This window comes from Salvelinus alpinus, chromosome 27 (genome assembly GCF_045679555.1).
Source record: "Salvelinus alpinus chromosome 27, SLU_Salpinus.1, whole genome shotgun sequence".
Taxonomy (NCBI): domain Eukaryota; kingdom Metazoa; phylum Chordata; class Actinopteri; order Salmoniformes; family Salmonidae; genus Salvelinus; species Salvelinus alpinus.
Genome location: NC_092112.1, coordinates 45,975,002 through 46,002,781, shown reverse-complemented (window position 1 = coordinate 46,002,781; position 27,780 = coordinate 45,975,002). Strand labels below are relative to the sequence as shown.

Genomic DNA, 27,780 nt, shown 5'->3' with positions numbered 1-27,780 from the left:
TGCTACTCTCTGTTCATCATATATGCATAGTCACTTTAACCATATCTACATACTAACTCAATCCGCCCGACTAACCGGTGCCTATATATAGCCTTGCTACTGTTATAGCCTCACTACTGTATATAGCATCACTGCTGTTTTTTTTCACTGTTGTTTTATTTTACTTACCTATTGTTCACCTAATACCTTTTTTGCACTGTTTGTTAAAGCCTGTAATTAAGCATTTCACTGTAAGGTCTACACCTGTTGTATTCGGCGCACGTGACAAACTTTGATTTGATTAAAACAGACTTTTCAATGAATGGTGTAGCCGGAGGACAGCTATTTTCCATCCTCCTCTAGGTACATAGACTTCAATGATGTTTCGGCATTGAGTAATTGTCTCTGGCCCCTTCCCAGTTAGGGGGAGTGATGAGCTCTACAGCAGTCTCAACTCAATCGCTGGTTGAAAACTTTTTTCTGCCCCTCCCAAAATATATATTTTGTAGATAATTGGCCCTCTTTATGGGACTCACCCACAGGACCAAACCTGGCCTGTTGAGGAGTGACGGACTCCATCCTAGCTGGAGGAGTGCTCTCATCTTATCTATCAACATAGACAGGGCTCTAACTCCTCAATAAGATAGGGTGCAGGCCAAGCAGCAGGCTGTTGGCCAGCCTGCCAGCTTAGTAGAGTCTGCCACTAGCATAGTAGAATGTAGTCAGCTCAGTTATCCCCATTGAGACCGTGTCTGTGCCTTGATCTAGGTTGGGCAAAACTAAACATGGCAGTGTTAGCTTTAGCAATCTCACTGGAATAAAAACATCCTCCATTCCTGTCATTATTGAAAAAGATTGTGATATCTCACATCTCAAAAAAGGGCTACTTAATGTTAGATCCCTTACTTCCAAGGCAGTCATAGTCAAGAAACGAATCAATGATCAGAAACGTGATGTGATTGGCCTGACTGGCTCAAACCTGATGAATTTACTGTGTTAAATGAGGCTTCTCCTCCTGGTTACACTAGATTATATTCCTGCGCATCCCGGAAAAGCCAGAGGTGTTGCTAACATTTACGACAGCAAATTTCAATTTGCCTCAAAATAAATGACTGCATTTTTGTCTTTTGAGCTTCTAGTCATGAAATCTATGCAGCCTACTGAATCAGGCCTCCTGGGCCATACACAGTGTTCCAGCACTGAGTTCCCTGAATTCCATTCGGACCTTATAGTCATGGCATACAATATTCACATGGAAATGTCTTATAGACCCATTCCCACTTTCGGAGCCATCACAGACTCAGTCGGTTTTGTCCAACACGTCTTCGGACCTTACGCATTGCCACAGTCATACCCTGGATCTAGTTTGGTCCAGTGGAATAAATATTATGGATCTAAATGTTTTTCCTCGAAATCCTGAACTATCAGACCACCAACTAATATTCTGCTCAGACCCCAACCAACGATCATCAAAAGCCGTGCTATAAATTCTTGGACAACCCAAAGATTCCTAGATGCCCTTCCAGACTCCCACCACCTACCCAAGGACGTCAGGGTACAAAAATCGGTTAAACATCTAACTGAGGATCTATATGTAACCTTGCGTAATACCCTAGATGCAGTCACACCCCTAAAAAAACAAAAACATTTGTCACAAGAAATTAGCTCCCTGGTATACAGCAAGATTTCATAAAACTGGAACGTACCCTTCTGACTAGCTTGGAAAGACAGTACTGTGCAATATCGAAGAGCCCTCACTGCTGTTCGATCATCCTATTTTTCCAACATAATTGAGGGGAATAAGAACAATCCTAAATGTATTCTTGACACTGCCGCAAAGCTAACTAAAAAGCAGCATTCCCCAAGAGAGGATGGCTTTCACTTCAGCAGTGATGAATTCAACAACTTCTTTGACGAAAAGATCATGATCACCAGAAAGCAAAATACAGACTCCTCTTTGAATCTGCGTATTTCTCCAAGGCTCGAGGATAAATGGAGACACTCAAAGTTTTTGACACATTCATGAAAATAATCATGGCCTCTAAACCTTCAAGCTGCATACTGGACCCTATTCCAACTACTGAAAGAGCGACTTCCTGTGCTTGGCCCTCCAATGTTGAGAATAATAAATGTCTCCCTATCCTCTGGATATGTACCAAACTCACTAAAAGTGGCAGTAATTAAGCCGATCGAAAAAGCAAAACCTTGACCTTGAAAATATTTATAATAAACTATCGGCCTACCGTACCAGTCAAAAGTTTGGACACACCTTATTATTCAAGGGTTTTTCATTATTTGCACTATTTTCTACATTGCAGAATAATAGTGAAGATATCAAAACTATGAAATAACAAATATTGAATCATGTAGTAACCAAAAAGGTGTAAAACAAATGAAAATATGTTGTGTTTTAGATTCTTCAAAGTAGCCACCCTTTGCCTTGATGACAACTTTGCACACTCTTGGCAATCTCTCAACCTGGAATGTTTTTCCAACAGTCTTGAAGGAGTTCCCACATATGCTGAGCACTTGTTGGCTGCTTTTCCTTCACTCTGCGGTCCAACTCATCCCAAAACATCTCAAGGTCGGGTGATTGTGGAGGCCTGGTCATCTGATTCAGCACTCCATCACTCTTCTACTTGGTCAAATAGCCCTTACACAGCCTGGAGGTGTGTTCGGTCATTGTACTGTTGAAAAACAAATGATTAGTGAAAACCAGATGGGATGGCGTATCGCTGGAGAATGCTGTGGTAGCCATGCTGGTTAAATGTGCCTTGAATTTGAAATAAATCACAGAAAGTGTCACCAGCAAAGCACCCCAGCACCATCACACCACCATGCTTCACAGTGGGAACCACACGTGGAGATCATCCGTTCACCTACTCTGCATCTCACAAAGACATGGCGGTTGGAACCAAAAATCTTACATTTGGACTTAGACCAAAGGACAGATTTACACCGGTCTAACGTCCATTGCTCGTGTTTCTTGACTCAAGCGAGTCTTCTCTTCTTATTGGTGTCCTTTAGTAGTGGTTTCTTTGCAGCAATTCGTCCATGAAGGCCTAATTCACACATTCTTCTCTGAACAGTTGATGTTGAGATGTGGCTGTTACTTGAACTCTGTGAAGCATTTATTTGGGCTGCAATTTCTGAGGCTGGTAACTCTAATGAACTTGTCCTCTGCAGCAGAGGTAACTCTTCCTTTCCTGTGACGGTCCTCCTCATGAGACTGTCAGCCAGTTTCATCATAGCACTTGATGGTTTTTGCAAAGGCACTTGAAGAAACTTCAAAGTTCATGAAATTTTCCACCTTTATGTCTTAAAGTAAGGTAATGATGAACTGTCATTTCTCTTTGCGGATTTGAGCTGCTCTTGCCATAATATGGACTTGGTATTTTACCAAATTATCTTCTGTATTCCGCACCTACCTTGTCACAACACAACTGATTGGCTCAAACGCAAGAAATTCCACAAATTAACAAGGCACACCTGTTAATTGAAATGCATTCCAGGTGACTACCTCATTAAGTTGTTTGAGAGAAAGCAAAGAATGTGCAAAGCTGTCATCAAGGCAAAGGATGGCTACTTTGAAGAATTTCAAATATATTTTGATTTGTTTAACACTTATTTGGTTACTACATGATTCAATATTTGTTATTTCATAGTTTTGATGTCTTCACTACTATTCTACAATGTAGAAAACAGTAAAAGAAAAACACGAATGAGTAGGTGTGTCCAAACTTTTAACTGGTACTGTATATAGAATATCCCATTCTTCTAAACATTTTTGAAAAAGTTGTTGCGCAGCAACTCATGGCCTTCCTGAAGACAAATAATGTATATGAAACCAGTCTGGTTTTATACCCCATCATAGCACGGAGACTGCACTTGTGAAGGTGGTAAATTACCTTTTCAAGGCGTCAGACCAAGGTTCTGTATCTGTCCTCATGCTCCGAGACCTTAACTGCTGCTTTTGACACCATCGATCACCACATTCTTTTGGAGAGATTGAAAACCCTAATTGGTCTACAATGACAAGTTCTTGCCTGGTTTAGATCTTATCTGTCTGAAAGATATCATCTCTGTGGATGGTTTGTCCTCTGACAAATCAAGTTTAAGTTTCGGTGCTCTTCAAGGTTCAATTTTAGGACCACTATTGTTTTCACTATTTATTCTACAGCTTGGTGATGTCATTCAGAAACACAATGTCAACTTCCACTGCTATGCGGACGACACAGCTGTATATTGCGATGAAACATGATGATGACCCAAAATTGCCTACCCTGGAAGCCTGTGTTTCAGACATAAGGAAGTGGATGGCAACAAATGTTATACTTTTAAACTCTGACTAAACAGAGATGCTAGTTTTAGGTCCCAAAAAACAAAGATCTGACAAGTAATCTTGATGGTTGAACAGTCGTCTCAAATAAAACTGAAGGACCTCGGCGTTACTCTGGACCTTGATCTCTTTGACGAACATATCAAGAATATTTCAAGGACAGGATTTTTCCATCTTTGTAACATAGCAAAAATCAGAAACCTTTTGTCCAAAAATGATACAGAAAAACTAATCCATGATTTTGTCACTTCTAGATTAGACTACTCCAATGCTCTACTCTCCGGCTACCCGGATAAAGGACTAAATAAACTTCAGTTAGTGCTAAACACGGCTGCTACAATCTTTACTAGAACCCCATAATGTGATCAAATCAAAAATGTATTGTCACATGCGCTGAATACAACAGGTGTAGACTTTACCATTAGACACTTACTTACAAGCCCTTAACCAACAGTGCAGTTAAAGAAGAAGAACATATTTACCAAGTAGACTAAAATAAAAAGTTATAATAAAAAGTAACACAATAAGAATTACAATAACGAGGCTATATACAGGAGGCACCGGTACCGAGTCAGTGTGAGGGGGTAGTTGAGGTAGTTGAGGTAATCTGTACATGTAGGTGGGGGGCGAAGTGACAATGCACAGGTAACAAACAAAACAGCAAGTAGCAGCAGTGTAAATTGTCCAGTGGCGATTTCATGAATTCTTCAGCAGTCTTATGGCTTGAGGGTAGAAGCTGTTGAGGAGCCTTTTGGTCCTAGGCTTGCCGTGCGGTAGCAGAGAAAACAGTCTATAACTTGGATGACTGTAGTTTCTGACAAATTTATGGTCTTTCCTCTGACACCAAAAACCATATAGGTCCTGGATGGCAGGAAGCCTGGTCCCAATGATGTACTGGGCTGTTCGCACTACCCTCTGCAGCGCCTTACGGTCAGATGCCGAGCAGTTACCATACTAGGCGGTGATGCAACCAGTCAGGATACTCTCGATGGTGCAGCTGTAGAACCTTTTGAGGATCTGGGTACCCATGCCGAATCATTTCAGTCTCCTGAGAGGGAAAAGGTTTTGTCGTGCCCTCTTCACGACTGTCTTGGTATGTTTGGACAATGATAGTTCGTTGGTGATGTGGACACCAAGGAACTTGAAACTCTCGACCCGCTCCACTACAGCAACGTCAATGTTAATGGGGGCCTGTTCGGCCCGCCTTTTCCTGTAGTCCACGATCAGCTCCTTAGTCTTGCTCAATTGAGGGAGAGGTTGTTGTCCTGGCACCACACTGCCAGTTCTCTGACCTCCTCCCTATAGGCCACCTCACTGTTGTGTTGTCAGCAAACTTAATGAATGTGTTGGAGTCGTGTTTGGCCACGCAGTCATGGGTGAACAGGGAATACAAGAGAGGACTAAGTACACATCCCTGAGGGGCCCCAGTGTTAAAGATCAGCGTGGCAGACCTGTTGTTGCCTACTCTTACCACCTGGGGGCGGCTCGTCAGGAAGTCCAGGATCCAGTTGCGGAGGGAGGTGTTTAGTCCCAGAGTCCTTTGCTTAGTGATGAGCTTCGTGGGCACTATGGTGTTGAACGCTGAGCTGTAGTCAATTAATAGCATTCTCACATAGGTGTTCCATGTGTCCAGGTGAGAAAGGGCAGCGTGGAGTGCGATTGAGATGGCGTCATCTGTGGATCTGTTGGGGCGGTATGTGAATTGGGGTGGGTCTAGGCTATCCGGGAGGATGCTGTTGATGTGAGCCATGACCAGCCTGTCAAAGCACTTCATGGCTACTGACGTGAGTGCCACGGGGTGGTAATCATTTAGGCAGGCTACCTTTGCTTCCTTGGGCACAGGGACTATGGTGGTCTGCTTGAAACATGTAGGTATTACAGACTCGGTCAGGGAGAGGTTGAAAATGTCAGGTCAGACACTTGACAGTTGGTCCGCTTATGCTTTGAGTACATGTCCTGGTAATCTGTCTGGCCCAGCAGCTTTGTGAATGTTTTTTTTATTTTTTTTTTTATTTAACCTTTATTTAACCAGGTAGGCAAATTGAGAACACGTTCTCATTTACAATTGCGACCTGGCCAAGATAAAGCAAAGCAGTTCGACACATACAACAACACATAGTTACACATGGAGTAAAACAAACATATAGTCAATGATACAGTGAAAAAAAAAATAAGTCTATATACAATGTGAGCAAGTGAGGTGAGATAAGGGAGGTGAAGGCAAACAAATATATGTATAAATAAATAAAAATATAAAAAGGCCATGGTGGCGAAGTAAATACAACACAGCAAGTAAAATAAAACTAAAAACACTGGAATGGTTGGTTTGCAGTGGAAGAAAGCGCAAAGTAGAGACAGAAATAATGGGGTGCAAAGGAGCAAAATAAATAAATAAATACAGTAGGTAAAGAGGTAGTTGTTTGGGCTAAATTATAGATGGGCTATGTACAGGTGCAGTAATCTATGAGCTGCTCTGACAGCTGGTGCTTAAAGCTAGTGAGGGAGATAAGTGTTTCCAGTTTCAGAGATTTTTGTAGTTCGTTCCAGTCATTGGCAGCAGAGAACTGGAAGGAGAGGCGGCCAAAGGAAGAATTGGTTTTGGGGGTGACCAGAGAGATAAACCTGCTGGAGCGCGTGCTACAGGTAGGTGTTGCTATGGTGACCAGCGAGCTGAGATAAGGGGGGACTTTACCTAGCAGGGTCTTGTAGATGACCTGGAACCAGTGGGTTTGGCGACGAGTATGAAGCGAGGGCCAGCCAACGAGAGTGTACAGGTCGCAGTGGTGGGTAGTATATGGGGCTTTGGTGACAAAACGGATGGCACTGTGATAGACTGCATCCAATTTATTGAGTAGGGTTTTGGAGGCTATTTTGTAAATGACATCACCGAAGTCGAGGATTGGTAGGATGGTCAGTTTTACAAGGGTATGTTTGGCAGCATGAGTGAAGGATGCTTTGTTGCGGAATAGGAAGCCAATTCTAGATTTAACTTTGGATTGGAGATGTTTGATGTGAGTCTGGAAGGAGAGTTTACAGTCTAACCAGACACCTAGGTATTTGTAGTTGTCCACATATTCTAGGTCAGAGCCGTCCAGAGTAGTGATGTTGGACAGGCGGGCAGGTGCAGGCAGCGATCGGTTGAAGAGCATGCATTTAGTTTTACTTGTATTTAAGAGCAATTGGAGGCCACGGAAGGAGAGTTGTATGGCATTGAAGCTCGCCTGGAGGGTTGTTAACACAGTGTCAAAAGAAGGGCCAGAAGTATACAGAATAGTGTCGTCTGCGTAGAGGTGGATCAGAGAATCACCAGCAGCAAGAGCGACATCATTGATGTATACAGAGAAGAGAGTCGGTCCAAGAATTGAACCCTGTGGCACCCCCATGGAGACTGCCAGAGGCCCGGACAACAGACCCTCCGATTTGACACACTGAACTCGATCAGAGAAGTAGTTGGTGAACCAGGCGAGGCAATCATTAGAGAAACCAAGGCTGTCGAGTCTGCCGATGAGGATGTGGTGATTGACAGAGTCAAAAGCCTTGGCCAGGTCAATGAATACGGCTGCACAGTATTGTTTCCTATCGATGGCGGTTAAGATATCGTTTATGACCTTGAGCGTGGCTGAGGTGCACCCATGACCAGCTCTGAAACCAGATTGCATAGCGGAGAAGGTATGGTGGGATTCGAAATGGTCGGTAATCTGTTTGTTGACTTGGCTTTCGAAGACCTTAGAAAGGCAGGGTAGGATAGATATAGGTCTGTAGCTGTTAGGGTCAAGAGTGTCCCCCCCTTTGAAGAGGGGGATAACCGCAGCTGCTTTCCAATCTTTGGGAATCTCAGACGACACGAAAGAGAGGTTGAAAAGGCTAGTAATAGGGGTGGCAACAATTTCAGCAGATAGTTTTAGAAAGAAAGGGTCCAGATTATCTAGCCCGGCTGATTTGTAAGGGTCCAGATTTTGCATCTCTTTTAGAACATCAGCTGACTGTATTTGGGAGAAAGAGAAATGGGGAAGGCTTGGGCGAGTAGCAGAGGGGAGGGCAGTGCTGTTGTCCGGGGTAGGGGTAGCCAGGTGGAAAGCATGGCCAGCCGTAGAAAAATGCTTATTGAAATTCTTAATTATAGTGGATTTGTCGGTGGTGACAGTGTTTCCTATCTTCAGAGCAGTTGGAAGCTGGGAGGAGGTGTTCTTATTCTCCATGGACTTTACAGTGTCCCAGAACTTTTTTGAATTTGTGTTGCAGGAAGCAAATTTCTGCTTGAAAAAGCTAGCCTTGGCTTTTCTAACTGCCTGTGTATACTGGTTTCTAGCTTCCCTGAAAAGTTGCATATCACGGGGGCTGTTCGATGCTAATGCAGAACGCCATAGGATGTTTTTCTGTTGGTTAAGGGCAGTCAGGTCAGGAGAGAACCAAGGGCTATATCTGTTCCTGGTTCTAAATTTCTTGAATGGGGCATGCTTATTCAAGATGGTGAGGAAGGCATTTTTAAAAAATGTCCAGGCATCCTCTACTGACGGGATGAGATCAATATCCTTCCAGGATACCTCGGCCAGGTCGATTAGAAAGGCCTGCTCGCTGAAGTGTTTCAGGGAGCGTTTGACAGTGATGAGTGGAGGTCGTTTGACCGCTGACCCATTACGGATGCAGGCAATGAGGCAGTGATCGCTGAGATCTTGGTTGAAAACAGCAGAGGTGTATTTGGAGGGCAAGTTTGTTAGGATGATATCTATGAGGGTACCCGTGTTTACGGAATTGGGGTGGTACCTGGTAGGTTCATTGATAATTTGTGTGAGATTGAGGGCATCAAGCTTAGATTGTAGGGTGGCTGGGGTGTTAAGCATGTTAAAATTTAGGTCACCTAGCAGCACGAGCTCTGAAGATAGATGGGGGGCAATCAGTTCACATATAGTGTCCAGAGCACAGCTGGGGGCAGAGGGTGGTCTATAGCAGGCGGCAACGGTGAGAGACTTGTTTTTAGAGAGGTGGATTTTTAAAAGTAGAAGTTCAAATTGTTTGGGAACAGACCTGGATAGTAAAACAGAACTCTGCAGGCAATCTTTGCAATAGATTGCAACACCGCCCCCTTTGGCCGTTCTATCTTGTCTGAAAATCTTGTAGTTGGGGATGAAAATGTCAGAATTTTTGGTGGTCTTTCTAAGCCAGGATTCAGACACGGCTAAAACATCCGGGTTGGCAGAGTGTGCTAAAGCAGTGAACAAAACAAACTTAGGGAGGAGGCTTCTAATGTTAACATGCATGAAGCCAAGGCTATTACGGTTACAGAAGTCATCAAAAGAGAGCGCCTGGGGAATAGGAGTGGAGCTAGGTACTGCAGGGCCTGGATTCACCTCTACATCACCAGAGGAACAGAGGAGGAGTAGGATAAGGGTACGGCTAAAAGCTATGAGAATTGGTCGTCTAGAACTTCTAGAGCAGAGAGTAAAAGGAAGTTTCTGGGGGCGATAAAATAGCTTAAAGGAATAATGTACAGACAAAGGTATGGTAGGATGTGAATACAGTGGAGGTAAACCTAGGTATTGAGTGATGATGAGAGAGATATTGTCTCTAGAAACATCATTGAAACCAGGTGATGTCATCGCATATGTGGGTGGTGGAACTGTGAGGTTGGATATGGTATAGTGGTCAGGGCTAGAAGCTCTACAGTGAAATAAGCCAATAAACACTAACCAGAACAGCAATGGACAAGGCATATTTACATTAAGGAGAGGCATGCTTAATCGAGTGATCAATAAGGGTCCAGTGAGTAGAGGTTGGTTGGGGTCACGGCGATCCAGACAGCTGGCCGGGTAGATGGCTATCGGTAGCAAGATAGCATAGTATGGAAGTCTATTTGTAGATACCTCGTGCGTTTCCGTCGGTAGGTTAGTGGGGTAGGTTAGTGGGGTTCCGTGTGGTAGAGGGGATCAATCCAAATTGGCAAAATAGATATAGTGACCCAAGAAAAAAAAATAAAAATAAATAAATAATAATAATAATTGTCCGATATACTTATTCAGATAGCAGCCGATAAGACAGCTAACGGTTAGCGGGCCCCAGATGAGCGTTCAGGTAACGTCGGGACGGAGGTGCCAGTTGGATAACTCCCTCGGGCAGATAACGTTGGCAGTCAGTCGTGAAGGCCCGGTGGGGCTCCGTATCTGCAGCAACAACAAAACAACAAAAAAACGGGTCCGGATAGGTGGCTGTAGCCCAGGAATGGCTGATGGAACTCCTCAGCTGGCTAGCTCCGGAATGATTTGAGTTTGCTCCGGGATCGACGTAAGCCAGTAGTCACACGGTTTGCAGCTAGCTAGCTGCAAATGTCCAGAGCCTGCGGCTGAAATCCGGGGAAACTGAGAGAAAAAAAGTCCCGGAATGCTCCGGTCCGAGTCGCGTTGCACAAAAGTGCCGGTAGATTATCGAGCTAAAGGAATAGCTGATGACCACAAAACGTGGGCAGCTGAAACACCAACGCTAGCCAACGCTAGCCAGCAGACCGGCTAATGTCTGGCCAGCTACAGATTAGCTTCTGGCTAGCTATCGGATAGCTTCTGGTTAGCTTTCTGGCTAGCTTGTGAATTAGCCCCTGGCTAGCTTCCACGGTGGTTTTTCAGATTTGAGGTAAATAATACTTTTTTGTAATTGGTGAAGCGGGTTGCAGGAAAGCTTTTGCAGGGAAGCTTTTGTAGTTGAGTTCTTGGATAATAAAATATATAAAAGATATGCGAAGAAAGGTGTAAATATATATATATACAGGACACGACAATACGAAACAGAAATGACGTCTGAACTGCTAAGCCATCTTGGGCTGTTGACCTGTTTAAAGGTTTTGTTCACATCAGCTATCGAGAGCGTTATCACACAGTCATCCAGAACAGCTGGTCCTCTCGTGCATGCTTCAGTGTTGCTTGCCTCGAAGCGAACATAAAGGGCATTTAGCTCATCTGGTAGGCTCGCGTCACTGGGCAGCTCATGTCTGGGTTTCCCTTTGTAGTCCGAAATAGTTTTCAAGCCCTGCCACATCCGACGAGTGTCAGAGCCAGTGTAGTAGGATTCAATCTTAATCCTGTATTGACCCTTTGCTTGTTTGATGGTTCGTCTGAGGGCATAGCGGGATTTCTTATAAGCATCCGGATTAGTCTCCCGCTCCTTGAAAGCGGCAGCTCTAGCCTTTAGCTCGATGTGGATGTTGCCTGTAATCCATGGCTTCTGGTTCGGATATGTACGTACAGTCACTGTGGGGGCGATGTCATCAATGCACTTATTGATGAAGCCGATGACTGAGGTGGTGTATTCCTCAATGTCATTGGATGAATCCCAGAACATATTCCAGTCTGTGCTAGCAAAACAGTCCTGTAGTGTCGCAGCCGCGTCATCTGACCACTTCCGTAGTGAGCGAGTCACTGGTACTTCCTGCTTTAGTTTTTGCTTGTAAGCAGGAATCAGGGGGACAGAACTACAGTCAGATTTGACAAATGGAGGGCGGGGGAGAGCTTTGTATGCATCTCTGTGTGTGGATTAAAGGTGGTGTAGGATTATTTTTTCTCCCTGGTTGCACATGTGACATGCTGGTAAAAATATGGTAAAACTGATTAAAGTTTGCTTGCATAAAAGTCCCCGGCTTCCAGGAGCGTCGCTTCTGGGTGAGCATTTTCTTCTTTGCTTATGGCCTTATAGAGCTGGTTGAGAGCGGTCTTAGTGCCAGCTTCGCTTTGTGGTGGTAAATAGACGGCTACGAATAATACAGATGAGAACTCTCTTTGAAGATAGTATGGTCTACAGCTTATCATAAGGTACTCTACCTGAGACGAGCAATACCTCGAGACTAATTTTATATTAGACATTGCGCACCAGCTGTTATTGACAAAAAGACACACATCCCCACCCCTCGTCTTACCAGAGGTAGCGTCTCTGTTCTGTCTGTGCATGGAAAATCCCGCTAGCTCTATATTGTCCGATCTTCGTTCAGCAACGTCTCGGTGAAAAATAAGATGTTACAGTATTTAATTTCCTGTTGGTAGGATAATCTTCATAGTAGGTCATCAATTTTATTTTCTGATCATATTACTCAAGTGCTAGCCTCCTGTTAATTAAGGCTAGGGCTGATTTCAAGGTTTTACTGCTAACCTACAAAGCATTACATGGGCTTGCTCCTACTTATCTCTCCAATTTGGTCCTGCAGCACATACCTACACATACGCTACAGTCACAAGACACTGGCCTCCTTGTCGTCGCTAGAAATTCTAAGCAAACAGCTGGAGGCAGTGGTTTCTCCTATAGAGCTACATTTTTATGGAATGGTCTTCCTATCCATGTGAGTGATGCAGACTCGGTCTCGACCTTTAAATCTTTACTGAAGACTTATCTCTTCAGTAGGTAATATGATTGAGTGCAGTCTGAACCTGCGGTGCGAAGGTGAACGGCAATGCACTGGAAGGGATGAACCGGCGATGCTGTCTCTGCCTGACGGGCTCCCCTCTCTCCACTGAGATTATCTGCCTCTGACCCTATTATGGGCAGCTGTCACTGGCTTACTATTGCTCTTCCATGCTGTCACTTGAGTGGGTTGAGTCACTGACATGATCTTGCTGTCCGGTTTTGCGCCCCCTCGTTCAGTGGAGGAGACCTTTGTGGGCTACACTCAGCCTTGTCTCAGGGTAGTAAGTTGGTTGGTTGTTGATATCCCTCTAGTGGTATGGGGGCTGTGCTTTGGCAAAGTGGGTGGGGTTATATCCTGCCTGGTTGGCACTGTCCTAGGGTATTGTCGGACGAGGCCACAGTGTCCCCCGACCCCCCGTCTCAGCCTCCAGTATCTATGATGCAATAGTCTATGTGCCGGGGGGCTAGGGTCAGTCTGTTATATCTGGTGTAATTCTCCAGTCTTATCTTGTGTCCTGTGTAAATTTAAGTATGCTCCCTCTAATTCTCTCTCTCTCCCTCCTTCCGGAGGACCTGAGCCCTTGGACCATGCCTCAGGACTACCTGGCCTGATGATTCCTGGCTTTCCCCAGTCCACCTAGTCGTTTGTTGCTCCAGTTTCAACTGTTCTGCGTATAGCTATGGAACCCTGACCTGTTCACCGGACGTGTTACCTTGTCATAGAACTGCTGTTTTCTACTCTCTTTCTACCGCACATGCTGTCTCAACCTCTGAATGCTTGGTTATGAAAACCCAACTGACATTTACTCCTGAGGTACTGACCTGTTGCACCCCATACAACCACTGTGATTATTATTAAACCCTGCTGGTTATCTATGAACGTTTGAACATCTTAAAGAACAATCTGGCCTTAATGAACATGTACTCTTATAATCTCCACCCGGCACAGTCAGAAGAGGACTGGCCACCCCTCAAAGCCTGGATTCTTCCTAGGTTCCTGCCTTTCTAAGGAGTTTTTCCTAGCTACCGTGCTTCTACATCTGCATTGCTTGCTGTTTGGGGTTTTAGGCTGGGTTTCTGTATAGCACTTTGGGACATCTGCTGATGTAAAAAGGGCTTTATAAATAAAAATGGTTTTAATTCAATACAAAACCTTGGAGGCTGATGGTTCTCACCTCCTTCCACTGACTTAAACAATAATTATGACAACTTCCAGAGGACATCCTCCAACTTATCAGAGGTCTTGCAGTATGAACTAACATCTTGTCCATCTAATCAAAGTATCAGAGAATGAATCAAGCACTGAAAACATAAGCTATAACTAGCTACCACTGTAGTGAATAAAGTGTGCTGAGTAGTTGACTCAAAGAGAGAGACACAATAGTTGAACAGTTTTGAACAAATTCATTTCTTCAAAAAATTATGGAGAAGCCGCAGAGAGAAAGAAAGAGAGAGTGCTAGCTATATTTAATTTAATTTTTTTCTTCTCAGTTTACCTTTCAATTACTTAGCTAATGCAGGTCATTTAGCCTACTCAACAACCTGACTCAAACAGAGAGGAATGCTATTTATGATAGCTAGCAGGCTAAGGCTATCCAACACTGCATCTCTTCCATGTCAAGATAAGCTTTCGGATTCATTAATGTGTTGCCACCGGGGCCCGCCGGTGTAACTGCTAGCTGTTCAGTCGTGGCCAAAAGTTTTGAGAATGACACACATATTCACTTTCACAAAGTTTGCTGTTTCAGTGTCGTTAGATGTTTTTGTCAGATGTTACTATGGAATATTGAAGTATAATTACAAGCATTTCATAAGTGTCAAAGGCTTTTATTGACAATTACATGAAGTTGATGCAATGAGTCAATATTTGCAGTGTTGACCCTTCTTTTTCAAGACCTCTGTAATCCACCCTGGCATGCTGTCAATTAACTTCTGGGCCACATCCTGATTGATGGCAGCCCATTCTTGCATAATCAATGCTTGGAGTTTGTCAGAATTTGTGGGTTTTTGTTTGTCCACCCGCGTCTTGAGGATTGACCACAAATTCTCAATGGGATTAAGGTCTGGGGAGTTTCCTGGCCATGGACCCAAAATATCAATGTTTTGTTCCCCGAGCCACTTAGTTATCACTTTTGCCTTATGGCAAGGTGCTCCATCATGCTGGAAAAGGCATTGTTCATCACCAAACTGTTCCTGGATGGTTGGGAGAAGTTGCTCTCGGAGGATGTGTTGGTACCATTCTTTATTCATGGCTGTGTTCTTAGGCAAAATTGTGAGTGAGCCCACTCCCTTGGCTGAAAAGCAACCCCACACATGAATGGTCTCAGGATGCTTTACTGTCGGCATGACACAGGACTGATGGTAGCGCTCACCCTGTCTTCTACGGACAAGCTTTTTTCCGGATGCCCCAAACAATCGGAAAGGGGATTCATCAGAGAAAATGACTTTACCCCAGTCCTCAGCAGTCCAATCCCTGTACCTTTTGCAGAATATCAGTCTGTCCCTGATGTTTTTCCTGGAGAGAAGTGACTTCTTTGCTGCCCTTCTTGACACCAGGCCATCCTCCAAAAGTCTTCGCCTCACTGTGCGTGCAGATGCAATCACACCTACCTGCTGCCATTCCTGAGCAAGCTCTGTACTGGTGGTGCCCCGATTTCGCATCTGAATCAACTTTAGGAGACGGTCCTGGCGCTTGCTGGACTTTCTTGGGCGCCCTGAAGCCTTCTTCACAACAATTGAACCGCTCTTCTTGAAATTCTTGATCATCCGACAAATGGTTGATTTAGGTGAAATATTACTGGCAGCCATATCCTTGCCTGTGAAGCCCTTTTTGTGCAAAGCAATGATGACGGCACGTGTTTCCCTCCAGGTAACCATGGCTGACAGAGGAAGAACAATGATTCCAAGCACCACCCTCCTTTTGAAGCTTCCAGTCTGTTATTCGAACTCAATCAGCATGACAGAGTGATCTCCAGCCTTGTCCTCGTCAACACTCACACCTGTGTTAACGAGAGAATAACTGACATGATGTCAGCTGGTCATTTTGTGGCAGGGCTGAAATGCAGTGGAAATTCTTTTTGGGGATACAGTTCATTTGCATGGCAAAGAGGGACTTTGCAATTAATTGCAATTCACCTGATCACGTTTCATGACATTCTGGAGTACATGCAAATTGCCATCATACAAACTGAGGCAGCAGACTTTGTGAAAAGTAATACTTGTCATTCTCAAAACTTTTGGCCACGACTGTACACTATAATGCGTGATTGTACACATGGATTGGATTGTGGGTTTACTAACACGTTAGCTAATATGGTGACAAAAATGTGTTAATTGTATTTAGCTTTAGCTTGGAGAGGTTTTTAAACCTGGTCACAGACAGCTGTTGTGTTGTGTACTGAAGTCCACAAGCGAAGGAAAAATGTGAGAGGAGAGCGCTTGGATGCAAAATGGAATTATACAACGAGCAAAGTGATGATTCTGTACATGGCTGCTATGTAAGTGAACTGTGTGTGCAGGTGATCAGGGGTGTATTCATTCCGCCGATTCTGTTGCAGAACTTTTTTTAAACTGAAGAAAACGGAATGAAATAGCGATGGACCTACCTGAATTTGTCCATGAGAAACTCGTTAAAGTTGCAAAACACAACGTTTTGGAACTGTTTGGACTAATGACTACACCCGAGATCAGCTAGATGCAGGCAAGAGTGTGCAAGGCGGTATTGAATGTGTCGCAGTCTGTCACCTTGATTACTCCAATTTGTCTCTTGACCTGTGCACCTACAGTGGGGAGAACAAGTATTTGATACACTGCCGATTTTGCAGGTTTTCCTACTTACAAAGCATGTAGAGGTCTGTAATTTTTATCATAGGTACACTTCAACTGTGAGAGACGGAATTTAAAACAAAAATCCAGAAAAATCACATTGTATGATTTTTAAGTAATTAATTCGCATTTTATTGCATGACATAAGTATTTGATACATCAGAAAAGCAGAACTTAATATTTGGTACAGAAACCTTTGTTTGCAATTACAGAGATCATACGTTTCCTGTAGTTCTTGACCAGGTTTGCACACACTGCAGCAGGGATTTTGGCCCACTCCTCCATACAGACCTTCTCCAGATCCTTCAGGTTTCGGGGCTGTCGCTGGGCAATACGGACTTTCAGCTCCCTCCAAAGATTTTCTATTGGGTTCAGGTCTGGAGACTGGCTAGGCCACTCCAGGACCTTGAGATGCTTCTTACGGAGCCACTCCTTAGTTGCCCTGGCTGTGTGTTTCGGGTCGTTGTCATGCTGGAAGACCAAGCCACGACCTATCTTCAATGCTCTTACTGAGGGAAGGAGGTTGTTGGCCAAGATCTCGCGATGCATGGCCCCATCCATCCTCCCCTCAATACGGTGCAGTCATCCTGTCCCCTTTGCAGAAAAGCATCCCCAAAGAATGATGTTTCCACCTCCAAGCTTCACGGTTAGGATGGTGTTCTTGGGGTTGTACTAATCCTTCTTCTTCCTCCAAACACGGCGAGTGGAGTTTAGACCAAAAAGCTCTATTTTTGTCTCATCAGACCACATGACCTTCTCCAATTCCTCCTCTGGATCATCCAGATGGTCATTGGCAAACTTCAGACGGGCCTGGACATGCGCTGGCTTGAGCAGGGGGACCTTGCGTGCGCTGCAGGATTTTAATCCATGACGGCGTAGTGTGTTACTAATGGTTTTCTTTGAGACTGTGGTCCCAGCTCTCTTCAGGTCATTGACCAGGTCCTGCCGTGTAGTTCTGGGCTGATCCCTCACCTTCCTCGTGATCATTGATGCCCCACGAGGTGAGATCTTGCATGGAGCCCCAGACCGAGGGTGATTGACCGTCATCTTGAACTTCTTCCATTTTCTAATAATTGCGCCGACAGTTGTTGCCTTCTCACCAAGCTGCTTGGCTATTGTCCTGTAGCCCATCCCAGCCTTGTGCAGGTCTACAATTTTAGCCCTGATGTCCTTACACAGCTCTCTGGTCTTGGCCATTGCGGAGAGGTTGGAGTCTGTTTGATTGAGTGGGTGGACAGGTGTCTTTTATACAGGTAACGAGTTCAAACAGGTGCAGTTAATACAGGTAATGAGTGGAGAACAGGAGGGCTTCTTAAAGAAAAACTAACAGGTCTGTGAGAGCCGGAATTCTTACTGGTTGGTAGGTGATCAAATACTTATGTCATGCAATAAAATGCGAATTAATTACTTAAAAATCATACAATGTGATTTTCTGGATTTTTGTTTTAAATTCCGTCTCTCACAGTTGAAGTGTACCTATGATAAAAATTACAGACCTCTACATGCTTTGTAAGTAGGAAAACCTGCAAAATCGGCAGTGTATCAAATACTTGTTCTCCCCACTGTACATTATAAACGTTAATTTGTAGGCTAAGTTGTAACAACCTCATTATGGGTATAGGGAAAATTAGAGTACCATGTAGTAGCCTAAACCTATCGATGTTACATTGAGCTGGCGGAATTGAATATGAATGACAGTCATCCAATATGCTGTAATAGAAAAAACAAAATGTGTCCTCCTTAATCTTAAATGGCACCGGCCTCCACTGGTGTGTGTGTGTGTGTGTGTGTGTGTGTGTGTGTGTGTGTGTGTGTGTGTGTGTGTGTGTGTGTGTGTGTGTGTGTGTGTGTGTGTGTGTGTGTGTGTGTGTGTGTGTCTTCCCACCCCCATCCAGGTTTAATATGGAGAAAATTACAATGGGACCTCCCACAGCCCCTCGACCCCTGTAGAACAGTCACACTAACACTAGCCTGGTGGGTGTCTGTATGTGCCTCAGCACCCTGACTGTGTTGGCTGATAGGTTTCCCAGGGGGTCCACTAACAACAGCTAACCTGCTGAGGTGGAGAGAACAACACCCTCCTGCTTCCCCGTACACAGTTTAATCAAGAGGAGGCAAGCCCCTGCACTGCAGTCCCTCACTGCATCCACTTTAGGCTGCAGGTACCAGGCCTTATAGGTCCAAATGGACTGCTTGGTTTTTAACAACATCAACAGAGAATATTCTAATAAAGTGGGATGTGAAAAACTAAAGCTACAAGACGAGGAGAACCCTACTTCAATGAATAGAAAGAGAGCAGGAAGAATAGATGAGAAGAGATAAGTGGATGATGACCCTACTGTAGAGGGATGAGTTCAGGGATCCATCCGGTCAGAGCTTGGATGACAGTGAACTCTCCCAGCTCCTTCCTCTGTCCCGACACCACACTGCAACACAAACACACATACACTGTACACACACATTACACCACAATGTACAAAAACACACATTAGGAAACCACAGCTAAATTGACTACTATAGTTCTGGCTAACACACACACAGATATTCACAGTATCACAGCAGGGAGATTTGACCTAGCAGCAATTGGATGGGATAGTCAGAGACAGACAGTAGCTTCTCAGGCTTACAGAGGAAAAGTCATTTCATGCTTGATTGTTTATGAAATACGCAAACACAGAAGTTGATTTCAGAGAAACCCTGGGAACTCCATTATATGATCTGTGTGTGTGTGTGTGTGTGTGTGTGTGTGTGTGTGTGTGTGTGTGTGTGTGTGTGTGTGTGTGTGTGTGTGTGTGTGTGTGTGTGTGTGTGTGTGTCTGTCGGGGTGTGTGTGTGTGTGTGTGGGTGTACAGGTGTCCTGGTATTTTTTTGGAACCGAAACAGACGTTTGTGTGTCTAATTGCACCTCATGGGACACTGTGCCCAACCTGTTCAGTAGACAGTAATGAATCGCAAAATGAAAGTTGATCAATGTTTACTGTATGGCCTTACTCAATATCTAACACTGAAAAACTACAAACCATCCTACAATTGTGACTGAGCTCCATACTGTGCTCCACTGTGATTTCTATAAAAAGCACACCAACAAAAATGGATACGGAAGATTCAAGATTTAGACTATGCTTTTACGACAGACACATGGTCAAAGTTTTTTCAGAGCTTTATCTCCTTTGAACTTTCACTGGGAGTTATAAAAGATGCACAAGCAAAGAGAAACCAGATTTCCTGGATGAGATGAAACATTTATGTCCCAACCTTTGACAACCATAAAACCACAACATACAGTAAATCCTACAATTACATGCACGCACAAGCCACAAAATTGTAGAGTGACAGACCGGGGAATTGACCCACTGTGTCTGTTTCTACAATGCCAACAAAATAGCCCAGCAGTGTGTTTGTGTGTGTGTGTGTGCTGCTGTAGTGCTTGGTTTACTTACCTTCCCTTCCTTATCATGTACAGTAATAAAGTCCTGTGTAAACATATGGGGAGGTATACTGGGACTGAAATGAATGGCCTAAGGTGATCTAGCGGTCTAAGCAACCTCCTCTGGTGCCAGTGTTTCCCCAAGCATTTTTTTCAGAATCGGTGGCAAAGGTCATGTTTTGTTGGTAGAACGACTGCATGAAGGTCACTTCTGGTGACTTTTTAATAGGACAATCTACTCCTAAATGCATGAAAATGTAATTATGTTGACACCATCAGAAAAAATACTGCAACAGATCAGACCACCTGCCTTGTAGGGAGATGAGGAACAAGTGTTGGTTGTGCGTTCGTGGCTCTCATTTTCCACCACTGCTCATTCTGTTTTTCTACAAATAAACAGTACCAGTCAAAAGTTTGAACACACCTACTCATTCAAGGGTTTTTATTTATTTTTGATTATGTATAATAATAGTGAAGACATCAAAACTATGAAATAACACATATGGTATCATGTAGTAACCAAAGTGTTAAACAAATCAAAATATATTTTATATTTGAGATTCTTTAAAAATGGCACCCTCTGCCTTGATGACAGCGTTGCACAATCTTGGCAGTCTCTCAATCAGCTTCATGAGGAATGTAAAGCACCCTAACACCATCACACCTTCTCCTCAAAGCTTCACGGTGGGAAGCACACATGCGGAGATCATCCGTTCACCTACCCCGCATCTCAAAAAGACTAGGCAGTTGGACTCATCAGACCAAGGGACAGATTTACACTGGTCTAATGTCTATTGCTCGTGTTTCTTTGCCCAAGCAAGTCTCTTCTTATTATTGTTGTCCTTTAGTAGTGGTTCCTTTGCAGCAATTCGACCATGAAGGCCTGATTCACGCAGTCTCCTCTGAACAGTTGATGCATTTATTTGGGCTGAAATTTCTGAGGCTGGTAACTCTAATGAACTTATCCTCTGCAGCAGAGGTAACTTTGGCTCTTCCTTTCCTGTGGCGGTCCTCATGAGAGCCAGTTTCATCATAGCGCTTGATGGTTTTTGCGACTGCACTTGAAGAAACCTTCAAACTTCTTGAAATGTTCCGCATTGACTGACCTTCATGTCTTAAAGTAATGATGCACTGTCGTTTCTCTTTGCTTATTTAAGCTGTTCTTGCCATAATATGGACTTGGTATTTTACCAAATAGGGCAATCTTCTGTATACCAACCCTACCTTGTCACAACACAACTGATTTGCTCAAACACATAAAGGAAAGAAATTCCACAAATGAACTTTTAACAAGGCACACCTGTTAATTGAAATGCATTTCTAGTGACTACCTCCTGAAGCTGGTTGAGAGAATGCCAAGAGTGTGCAAAGCTGTCATCGAGGCAAAGGGTGGTAGCCTCGTTGTTAGAGCGTTGGACTTGTAACCGAAAGGTTGCAAGATCGAATCCCCGAGCTGACAAGGTAAAATCTGTCGTTCTGACCCTGAACAAGGCAATTAACCCACTGTTCCTAGGCCGTCATTGAAAATAAGAATTTGTTCTTCACTGACTTGCCTAGTTAAAAAAAAAAAAAAAAAAACATTGAAAAATAAATATATTTTGATTTGTTTAACACTTTTTTGGTTACTAAACTCAGCAAAAAAAGAAACGTCCCTTTTTCAGGACCCTGTCTTCCAAAGATAATTTGTAAAAATCCAAATAACTTCACAAATTTCCCAAGCTTCTTCAATGAACCATAAACAATTAATGAACATGCACATGTGGAACGGTCGACACTAACAGCTTACAGACGGTAAGGTCACAGTTATGAAAACGTAGGACACTAAAGAGGCCTTTCTACTGACTCTGAAAAACACCAAAAGAAAGTTGCCCAGGGTCTCTGCTCATCTGCATGAACGTGCCTTAGGCATGCTGCAAGGAGGCATGAGGACTGCAGATGTTGCCAGGGTAATAACTTGCAATGTCCATACTGTGAGACGCCTAAGACAGCGCTATAGGACGGACAGCTGGTTGTCTTCGCAGTGGCAGACCACATGTAACACCCGCACAGGATCGGTACATCCGAACATCACAGCTGTATGACAGGTACAGGATGGCGACAACAACTGCCTGAGTTACACCAGGAATGCACAATCCATACATCAGTGCTCAGACTGTCCGCAATAGGCTGAGAAAGGCTGGACTGAGGGCTTGTAGACCTGTTGTAAGGCAGGTCCTCACCAGACATAAGCGGCAACAACGTCGCCTATGGGCACAAACCCACCGTCGCTGGACCAGACAGGACTGGCAAAAAGTGCTCTTCACTGACGAGTCGCGGTTTTGTCTCACCAGGGGTGATGGTCGGATTGACGTTTATTGTCGAAGGAATCAGCATTCCACCGAGGCCTGTACTCTGGAGCGGGACCGATTTGGAGGTGGAGGGTCCGTCATGGTCTGGGGTGGTGTGTCACAGCATCATCGGACTGATCTTGTTGTCATTGCAGGCAATCTCAACGCTGTGCGTTACAGGGAAGACATCCTCCTCCCTCATAAGGTACCCTTCCTGCAGGCTCATCCTGACATGACCCTCCAGCATGACAATGCCACCAGCCATACTGCTCGTTCTGTGCGTGATTTCCTGCAAGACAGGAATGTCAGTGTTCTGCCTTGGCCAGCGAAGAGCCCGGATCTCAATCCCATTGAGCACGTCGGGACCTGTTGGATCGGAGGGTGAGGGCTTGGGCCATTTCCACCAGAAATGTCCAGCAACTTGCAGGTGCCTTGGTGGAAGAGTGGGGTAACATCTCACAGCAAGAACTGTCAAATCTGGTGCAGTCCATGAGGAAGAGATGCACTGCAGCATGTAATGCAGCTGGTGGCCACACCAGATACTGACTGTTACTTTTGATTTTAACCCCCGCTTTGTTCAGGGGCACATTATTCCAGTTCTGTTAGTCACATGTCTGTGGAACTTTATAGTTTATGTCTCAGTTGTTGAATCTTGTTATGTTCATACAAATATTTACACGTTAAGTTTGCTGAAAGTAAACACAGTTGACAGTGAGAGGACGTTTCTTTTTTTGCTGAGTTTACATGATTCCATGTGTTATTTCATAGTTTTGATGTCTTCACTATTATTCTACAATGTAGAAAATAGTCAAAATAAAGAAAAACCCTTGAATGAGTAGGTGTGTCCAAACTTTTCACTGGTACTGTACGTTAAAACTTGTCACTGATCTTAAATGGCTTAGATTTTGGCAATTAAGCCATTTTTCTACTTACCCAGTCAGATTAACTAATGGGTACCATTATTTATGTCTCTGCGTGCAGTTTGAAGGAAGTTGAAGGTAGTTTTGTGAGACACTGCTAACTAGCGTTAGCACAATGACTGGAAGTCGATGGGAATGTGTAGACCTTCAATCATTGTGCTAATGCTAGTTAAAATGATATCAATGAGTTAATTTGACTCTGTGTAAGTAGAAAAAGAGTTTAATTGCGCTAATGCTAGTCAGTAATTGTGCTAACGCTAGTTAGAAACTTTCTTTAAACTGCACACAGAGACATAAAAATGGTATCCATGAGTTCATTTGACTGTGTAACTAGAAAAAGTGCTTAATTGCCAAAGTCTCGCACTATCGGATAAATACATATATAAATATATAAATACAAATAATACACATTTTATTTATTATGATTATTTTGTCTGCAACGATTTAGCAGCAGCAGGGCACCGCTGCTAAATGAATGTACTGTCGGGGAAAGACTGGGTGCACATAATATACCGCTGCAGCATGGGTTCGATTCCGGCCTACTGGAATTTCAGCACACTCTCCTCTATCTTCCTGCTCTACTTCTGTCCTATCCAATAATAAAAAATAAACAAATTTAAAAACGAATACTAAAAATGAATGTGAGTTGTGCTTTCTAAGCACCGTGGTAGTACTATGGACTGATAATAGGGTGTGTGCCAGGGGAGAACGCTCTCATTGAAGCTACGGAAGTTCAATGCCGACTTTGGTACTGCAGGCATTGTTTAAAGATAAAAGGATCCCCAATTATAGTAAATGGAAAAATGGTAATCTTTGTGGTCAATCTTTGTGTACATATTTTTTGGGGGGGACAATCATGGTGCCAATAATTGCTTCTAATACACCAGATGTATGTCCTTGAACTGATTTATAAAAAATTAAAAAATTGCACACAGAAGAAGTTAAGGATAATTTAGTTGCTGATGGCAGCCTGCAGTACCCAGTTTGGCCTTCAACTTGAGTTACTCAATGAGAGAGAGCAACATAGAGCCTGCAACGTCACTTCCTGGAGTAGCTCAAACTGCGCATGTTATGTCTCCATGAGACGCCGTCTTAACCGACTTCATTTGACTTCAATGCGGTATTGAGTCTTCACATAGGAATGAAAGAAATACTACAGTTTACTATAGAATACTACAGTACTTACTATAGAATTCTGTAGTAAACTGTAGTATAATGTAGAACACTATACTACACTCTGTAGTACCCTTCGATCACGTGTAGTATACTGTAGAATACGAATACTACAGTATAATCCAGGAAAAAACACTGTAGTAAACACTACAGTAATTTCTGCAAAAAAACAACACTAACTATGGTAAATACAACAGTATTTAATTTGCCCATTTCTCCAGTAGGTGGTTTGCACAAGAAGAAAGCTTCTACTTCTATGTCAAAGATAATACAATAAATACACTATAGTAAATACTACAGTGATATCAGAAATATCTGAAAAAACACTACAGTAAATACTGCAGTATATTACAGTCCACAAAAATACTACAGTAAATACTACAATCCGCAAAAATACTACATTAGTTACAATAATATATACTACAGTTTGTTTTACTTCAGTATTCATACTATAGCTAGTGGCAATATGTGACTTTTTGTGAGACCCAATCAAATTCACATAGAAGTATAGATATATCGTTATACTTGAAAGCAAGTCTAAGAAGCAGTAGATCTTTTCTATGTCCACTATTTATATGCTTCCCATTCTTAAGTTTTGTTTTTGTGTCTTTTACACCAGCTTCAAACCTCTGAAACAGTATTTTTGGTTATGGAAAATCTATTTCACAGCGGTTTAGATGGTACAATGATTCTCTACACTATACTATATTATCACATAAACTGAAATGGCAGAGCCATTTCTGCATAGCGCAACTTTAACTGTAAATACTACAATATTCTACAGTTTACTAAAGTAAATGCTACAGTATTCACTGTAGTGTTTCTGCAGACTTTGGTAGGCAAAAACACTACAGTCAATACAACAGTAAAGTCCTCAAAAACACAAGTGAATAGTATAGTATTTATACCAGAGTATACTATAGTATTTTTTCATATGGGTGGTGTCACATGATCGATGGCTTTGTCAATTCATACATACAGTCATTGGTTTGTGCCCCCCCCCCCAGTATTGAAGTTGATTGTTGGTTTGTGTCCCCTCTTTAGGGTGGTTTTGAGGTTTCAGTTGGATTTAACTATGGTCGAACTCACTCTGTGTTGGCCAGTTTAATGATGGCCTTGGCCAGCAGCATGGGCCACAGCTCTGATTGGTTGGTGGTGGCAGGAAGCAGCAGGTTGTTGTCCTCATCAAACGGCAACGCATCGTCCACCATGATCTTCCTCCAGCAGCCCTGACAGAAGGGGGAGGAAAAAAAGAGCGAACAGATGAGGGAACAATAGAGCGAGAGGAGGAGGGGAGAAAGAAAGCAAGGAAGAGAGAGCGATAGAAACTGGAAATTGACAGAGCACAGTGAGTTTCATTTACCAGCCCATTACAGTAACAATACTTTCAGTGTATCGTTCTTTATTCTTTAGATTTGATTAATAGGCTGGATATAATCTAATTTCCACTGACCAGGCAGTCAATGTTGAGACAACGGCAGAATATGGGAGTGTTGACTTCAATCGATTTGCTGTTTAAAACAAGAACGACTGGTCTGTACTAGCGCTGTGTAGGCATCTATTGTCCATTTGTCATGTAGGTACTGTATTTGATAGTAGCACCCTTGAGTATGATTCACACACACCAGAGCTTTACCACAGTTATTAAATATAGACGGGAAGAGATGAAAAAGCGGTGAGCTGGGACTCACACAGCACAAATGTCAAGTGAAAATCTTCCTAGGAACCGCATTTATTTTTCATTCATATAGCTAACCTATTTAGCGATTGAAGATGGACATTCCTACTCCCACCATTCCATTTACCCTGCCTCTCTCCTTCTAGGAATCCATATGCTCTCTTCAACCCAGTGGCAGACAGGCAGCCTCTCAGTGTTCTCTATGTCCACTGGCTGTCTGTGGGAGTTACAGTGTTATATAGTGACGTGCAGCTTCAGTCTTTAGACGCACAGTGTAATCTGACTGACTGATCACAGCTGTGCCTATCTCTCTGTCTCACTGTCCTCCCCCATCCTAATCATCACCCTCAGGAGCTGCTCAACCTTTCTGCAGATGAGACTGGACAGGGTGTGAAGGAGCTAACTTCATTAAGAGAGAGGGAGAGATGCAGAGGAGTATGTGAAAGAAAGGGCGGGAGAAAGGGGAAAAAAGACAGAGGTAAACAGGGAGAGAGAGGGGAAGAGCGAGAGGGGACGAGAAAGAGAGAGCGAAAAAGAGACGGGAATAGAGAAAGAAAGAGAGGGGATGGCGTATTATGTCTCCTTATCCATCTGTTAGCATGCTAGTGTTGGCACGGGAACTGCTGCCTCCAATCTTGTCAGCATGCCAGTGAGTTTAACTGTTACATTCTCTCGTCCTCCTATACTTCTATACCTCACAATCTCTTTGTTATTGTTGTGATTGATACGCTTATGTTCCAAAACATCTCTTTTCGACATCGTAAATCCAACGATTTGATAAAAATGGAGTAGGCCTATCTTCACCACTCGAGAACTGTAGCCAAACACAATACAAGTTCAGGAAATGTATGACCATACTCCTAAAGACTATTTGCAAATACAGTCTCATAACTGTGAGCGTCGTCACAGACCTAACACAGAGAAAACAACGTAGATCTACAGTGCCTTCAGAAAGTATTCATATCCCTTGACTTGTTCCACATTTTGGTGTGAATTCAAAATGGATACATTCTTTTTTTCACACATCTACACAACGACTGATCACACGGCTACGGACCCAGGAATGGAAACGACTACGAGTAGGAACACAGCACATGAGACAACCATAACAGCAGCTGCACACTTCAGGTGTGCAGCTGTGGTTAGGAGAGAGTAACATCGGCAAGGGGGTTAAGGATCCATCAAGGGAGGAAAAGGTGCTTGGTAGAGCAGAGACAGGGACCTCGCATTGACCAGTACTTCTAACGAAGCAGCCAGTCAAATCAGTCGAATGAAGCACAGCGACGGGACGCAAACCAAAGTTCGCAGAGCATCAGCACCCCTGTAACGGAGGAGGATAACACAAGCACAGAAATGCCGGTGGATGAACTCACCCAACCACAGAGACCTCTAAAAGAGGAAAAGGTCAAAGGGCACAGACCGAGTGTGAAGTGGCCCAAAGCTGTTGAAAAGAGAGAGTGGGAAACAATCAACAACGACCTGACAAAAATCTTGGAACAACAGGTAGGAACAGCAGAGAAAAAGCTTGAAAGGATGGGAGACATTATCTACCACTACGGAGAAGAGCGCTTTGGAGTAAACGAAAGGAGAAGTGGCAAGACACCACCCGCGCCAGCCAAATCTAGGAGGCAGCAAGAGATCGAGATACTTGTCAGAGAGAGAAGGCAGCTGAGAAAGCAGTGGAAGAAGGCCTCTGATGCAGAGAGAGAAGGTCTCATGCTACTCCAAGCAGA

General features: G+C 43.6%; 1 protein-coding gene across 1 annotated transcript in view; it reads right to left on the bottom strand.

Moving 5' to 3' along the window:
- adgb (androglobin) overlaps positions 1-27,780 on the bottom strand; it is a 117,909-nt gene that overhangs the window by 72,772 nt on the left and 17,357 nt on the right. The window contains exons 5-6 of the mRNA XM_071370871.1: positions 25,459-25,598; positions 18,862-18,948 (exon numbers count right to left, since the gene is read on the bottom strand). Coding sequence (XP_071226972.1) covers positions 18,862-18,948; positions 25,459-25,598 — 227 coding nt within the window. The remainder of the gene's footprint in view (positions 1-18,861; positions 18,949-25,458; positions 25,599-27,780) is intronic.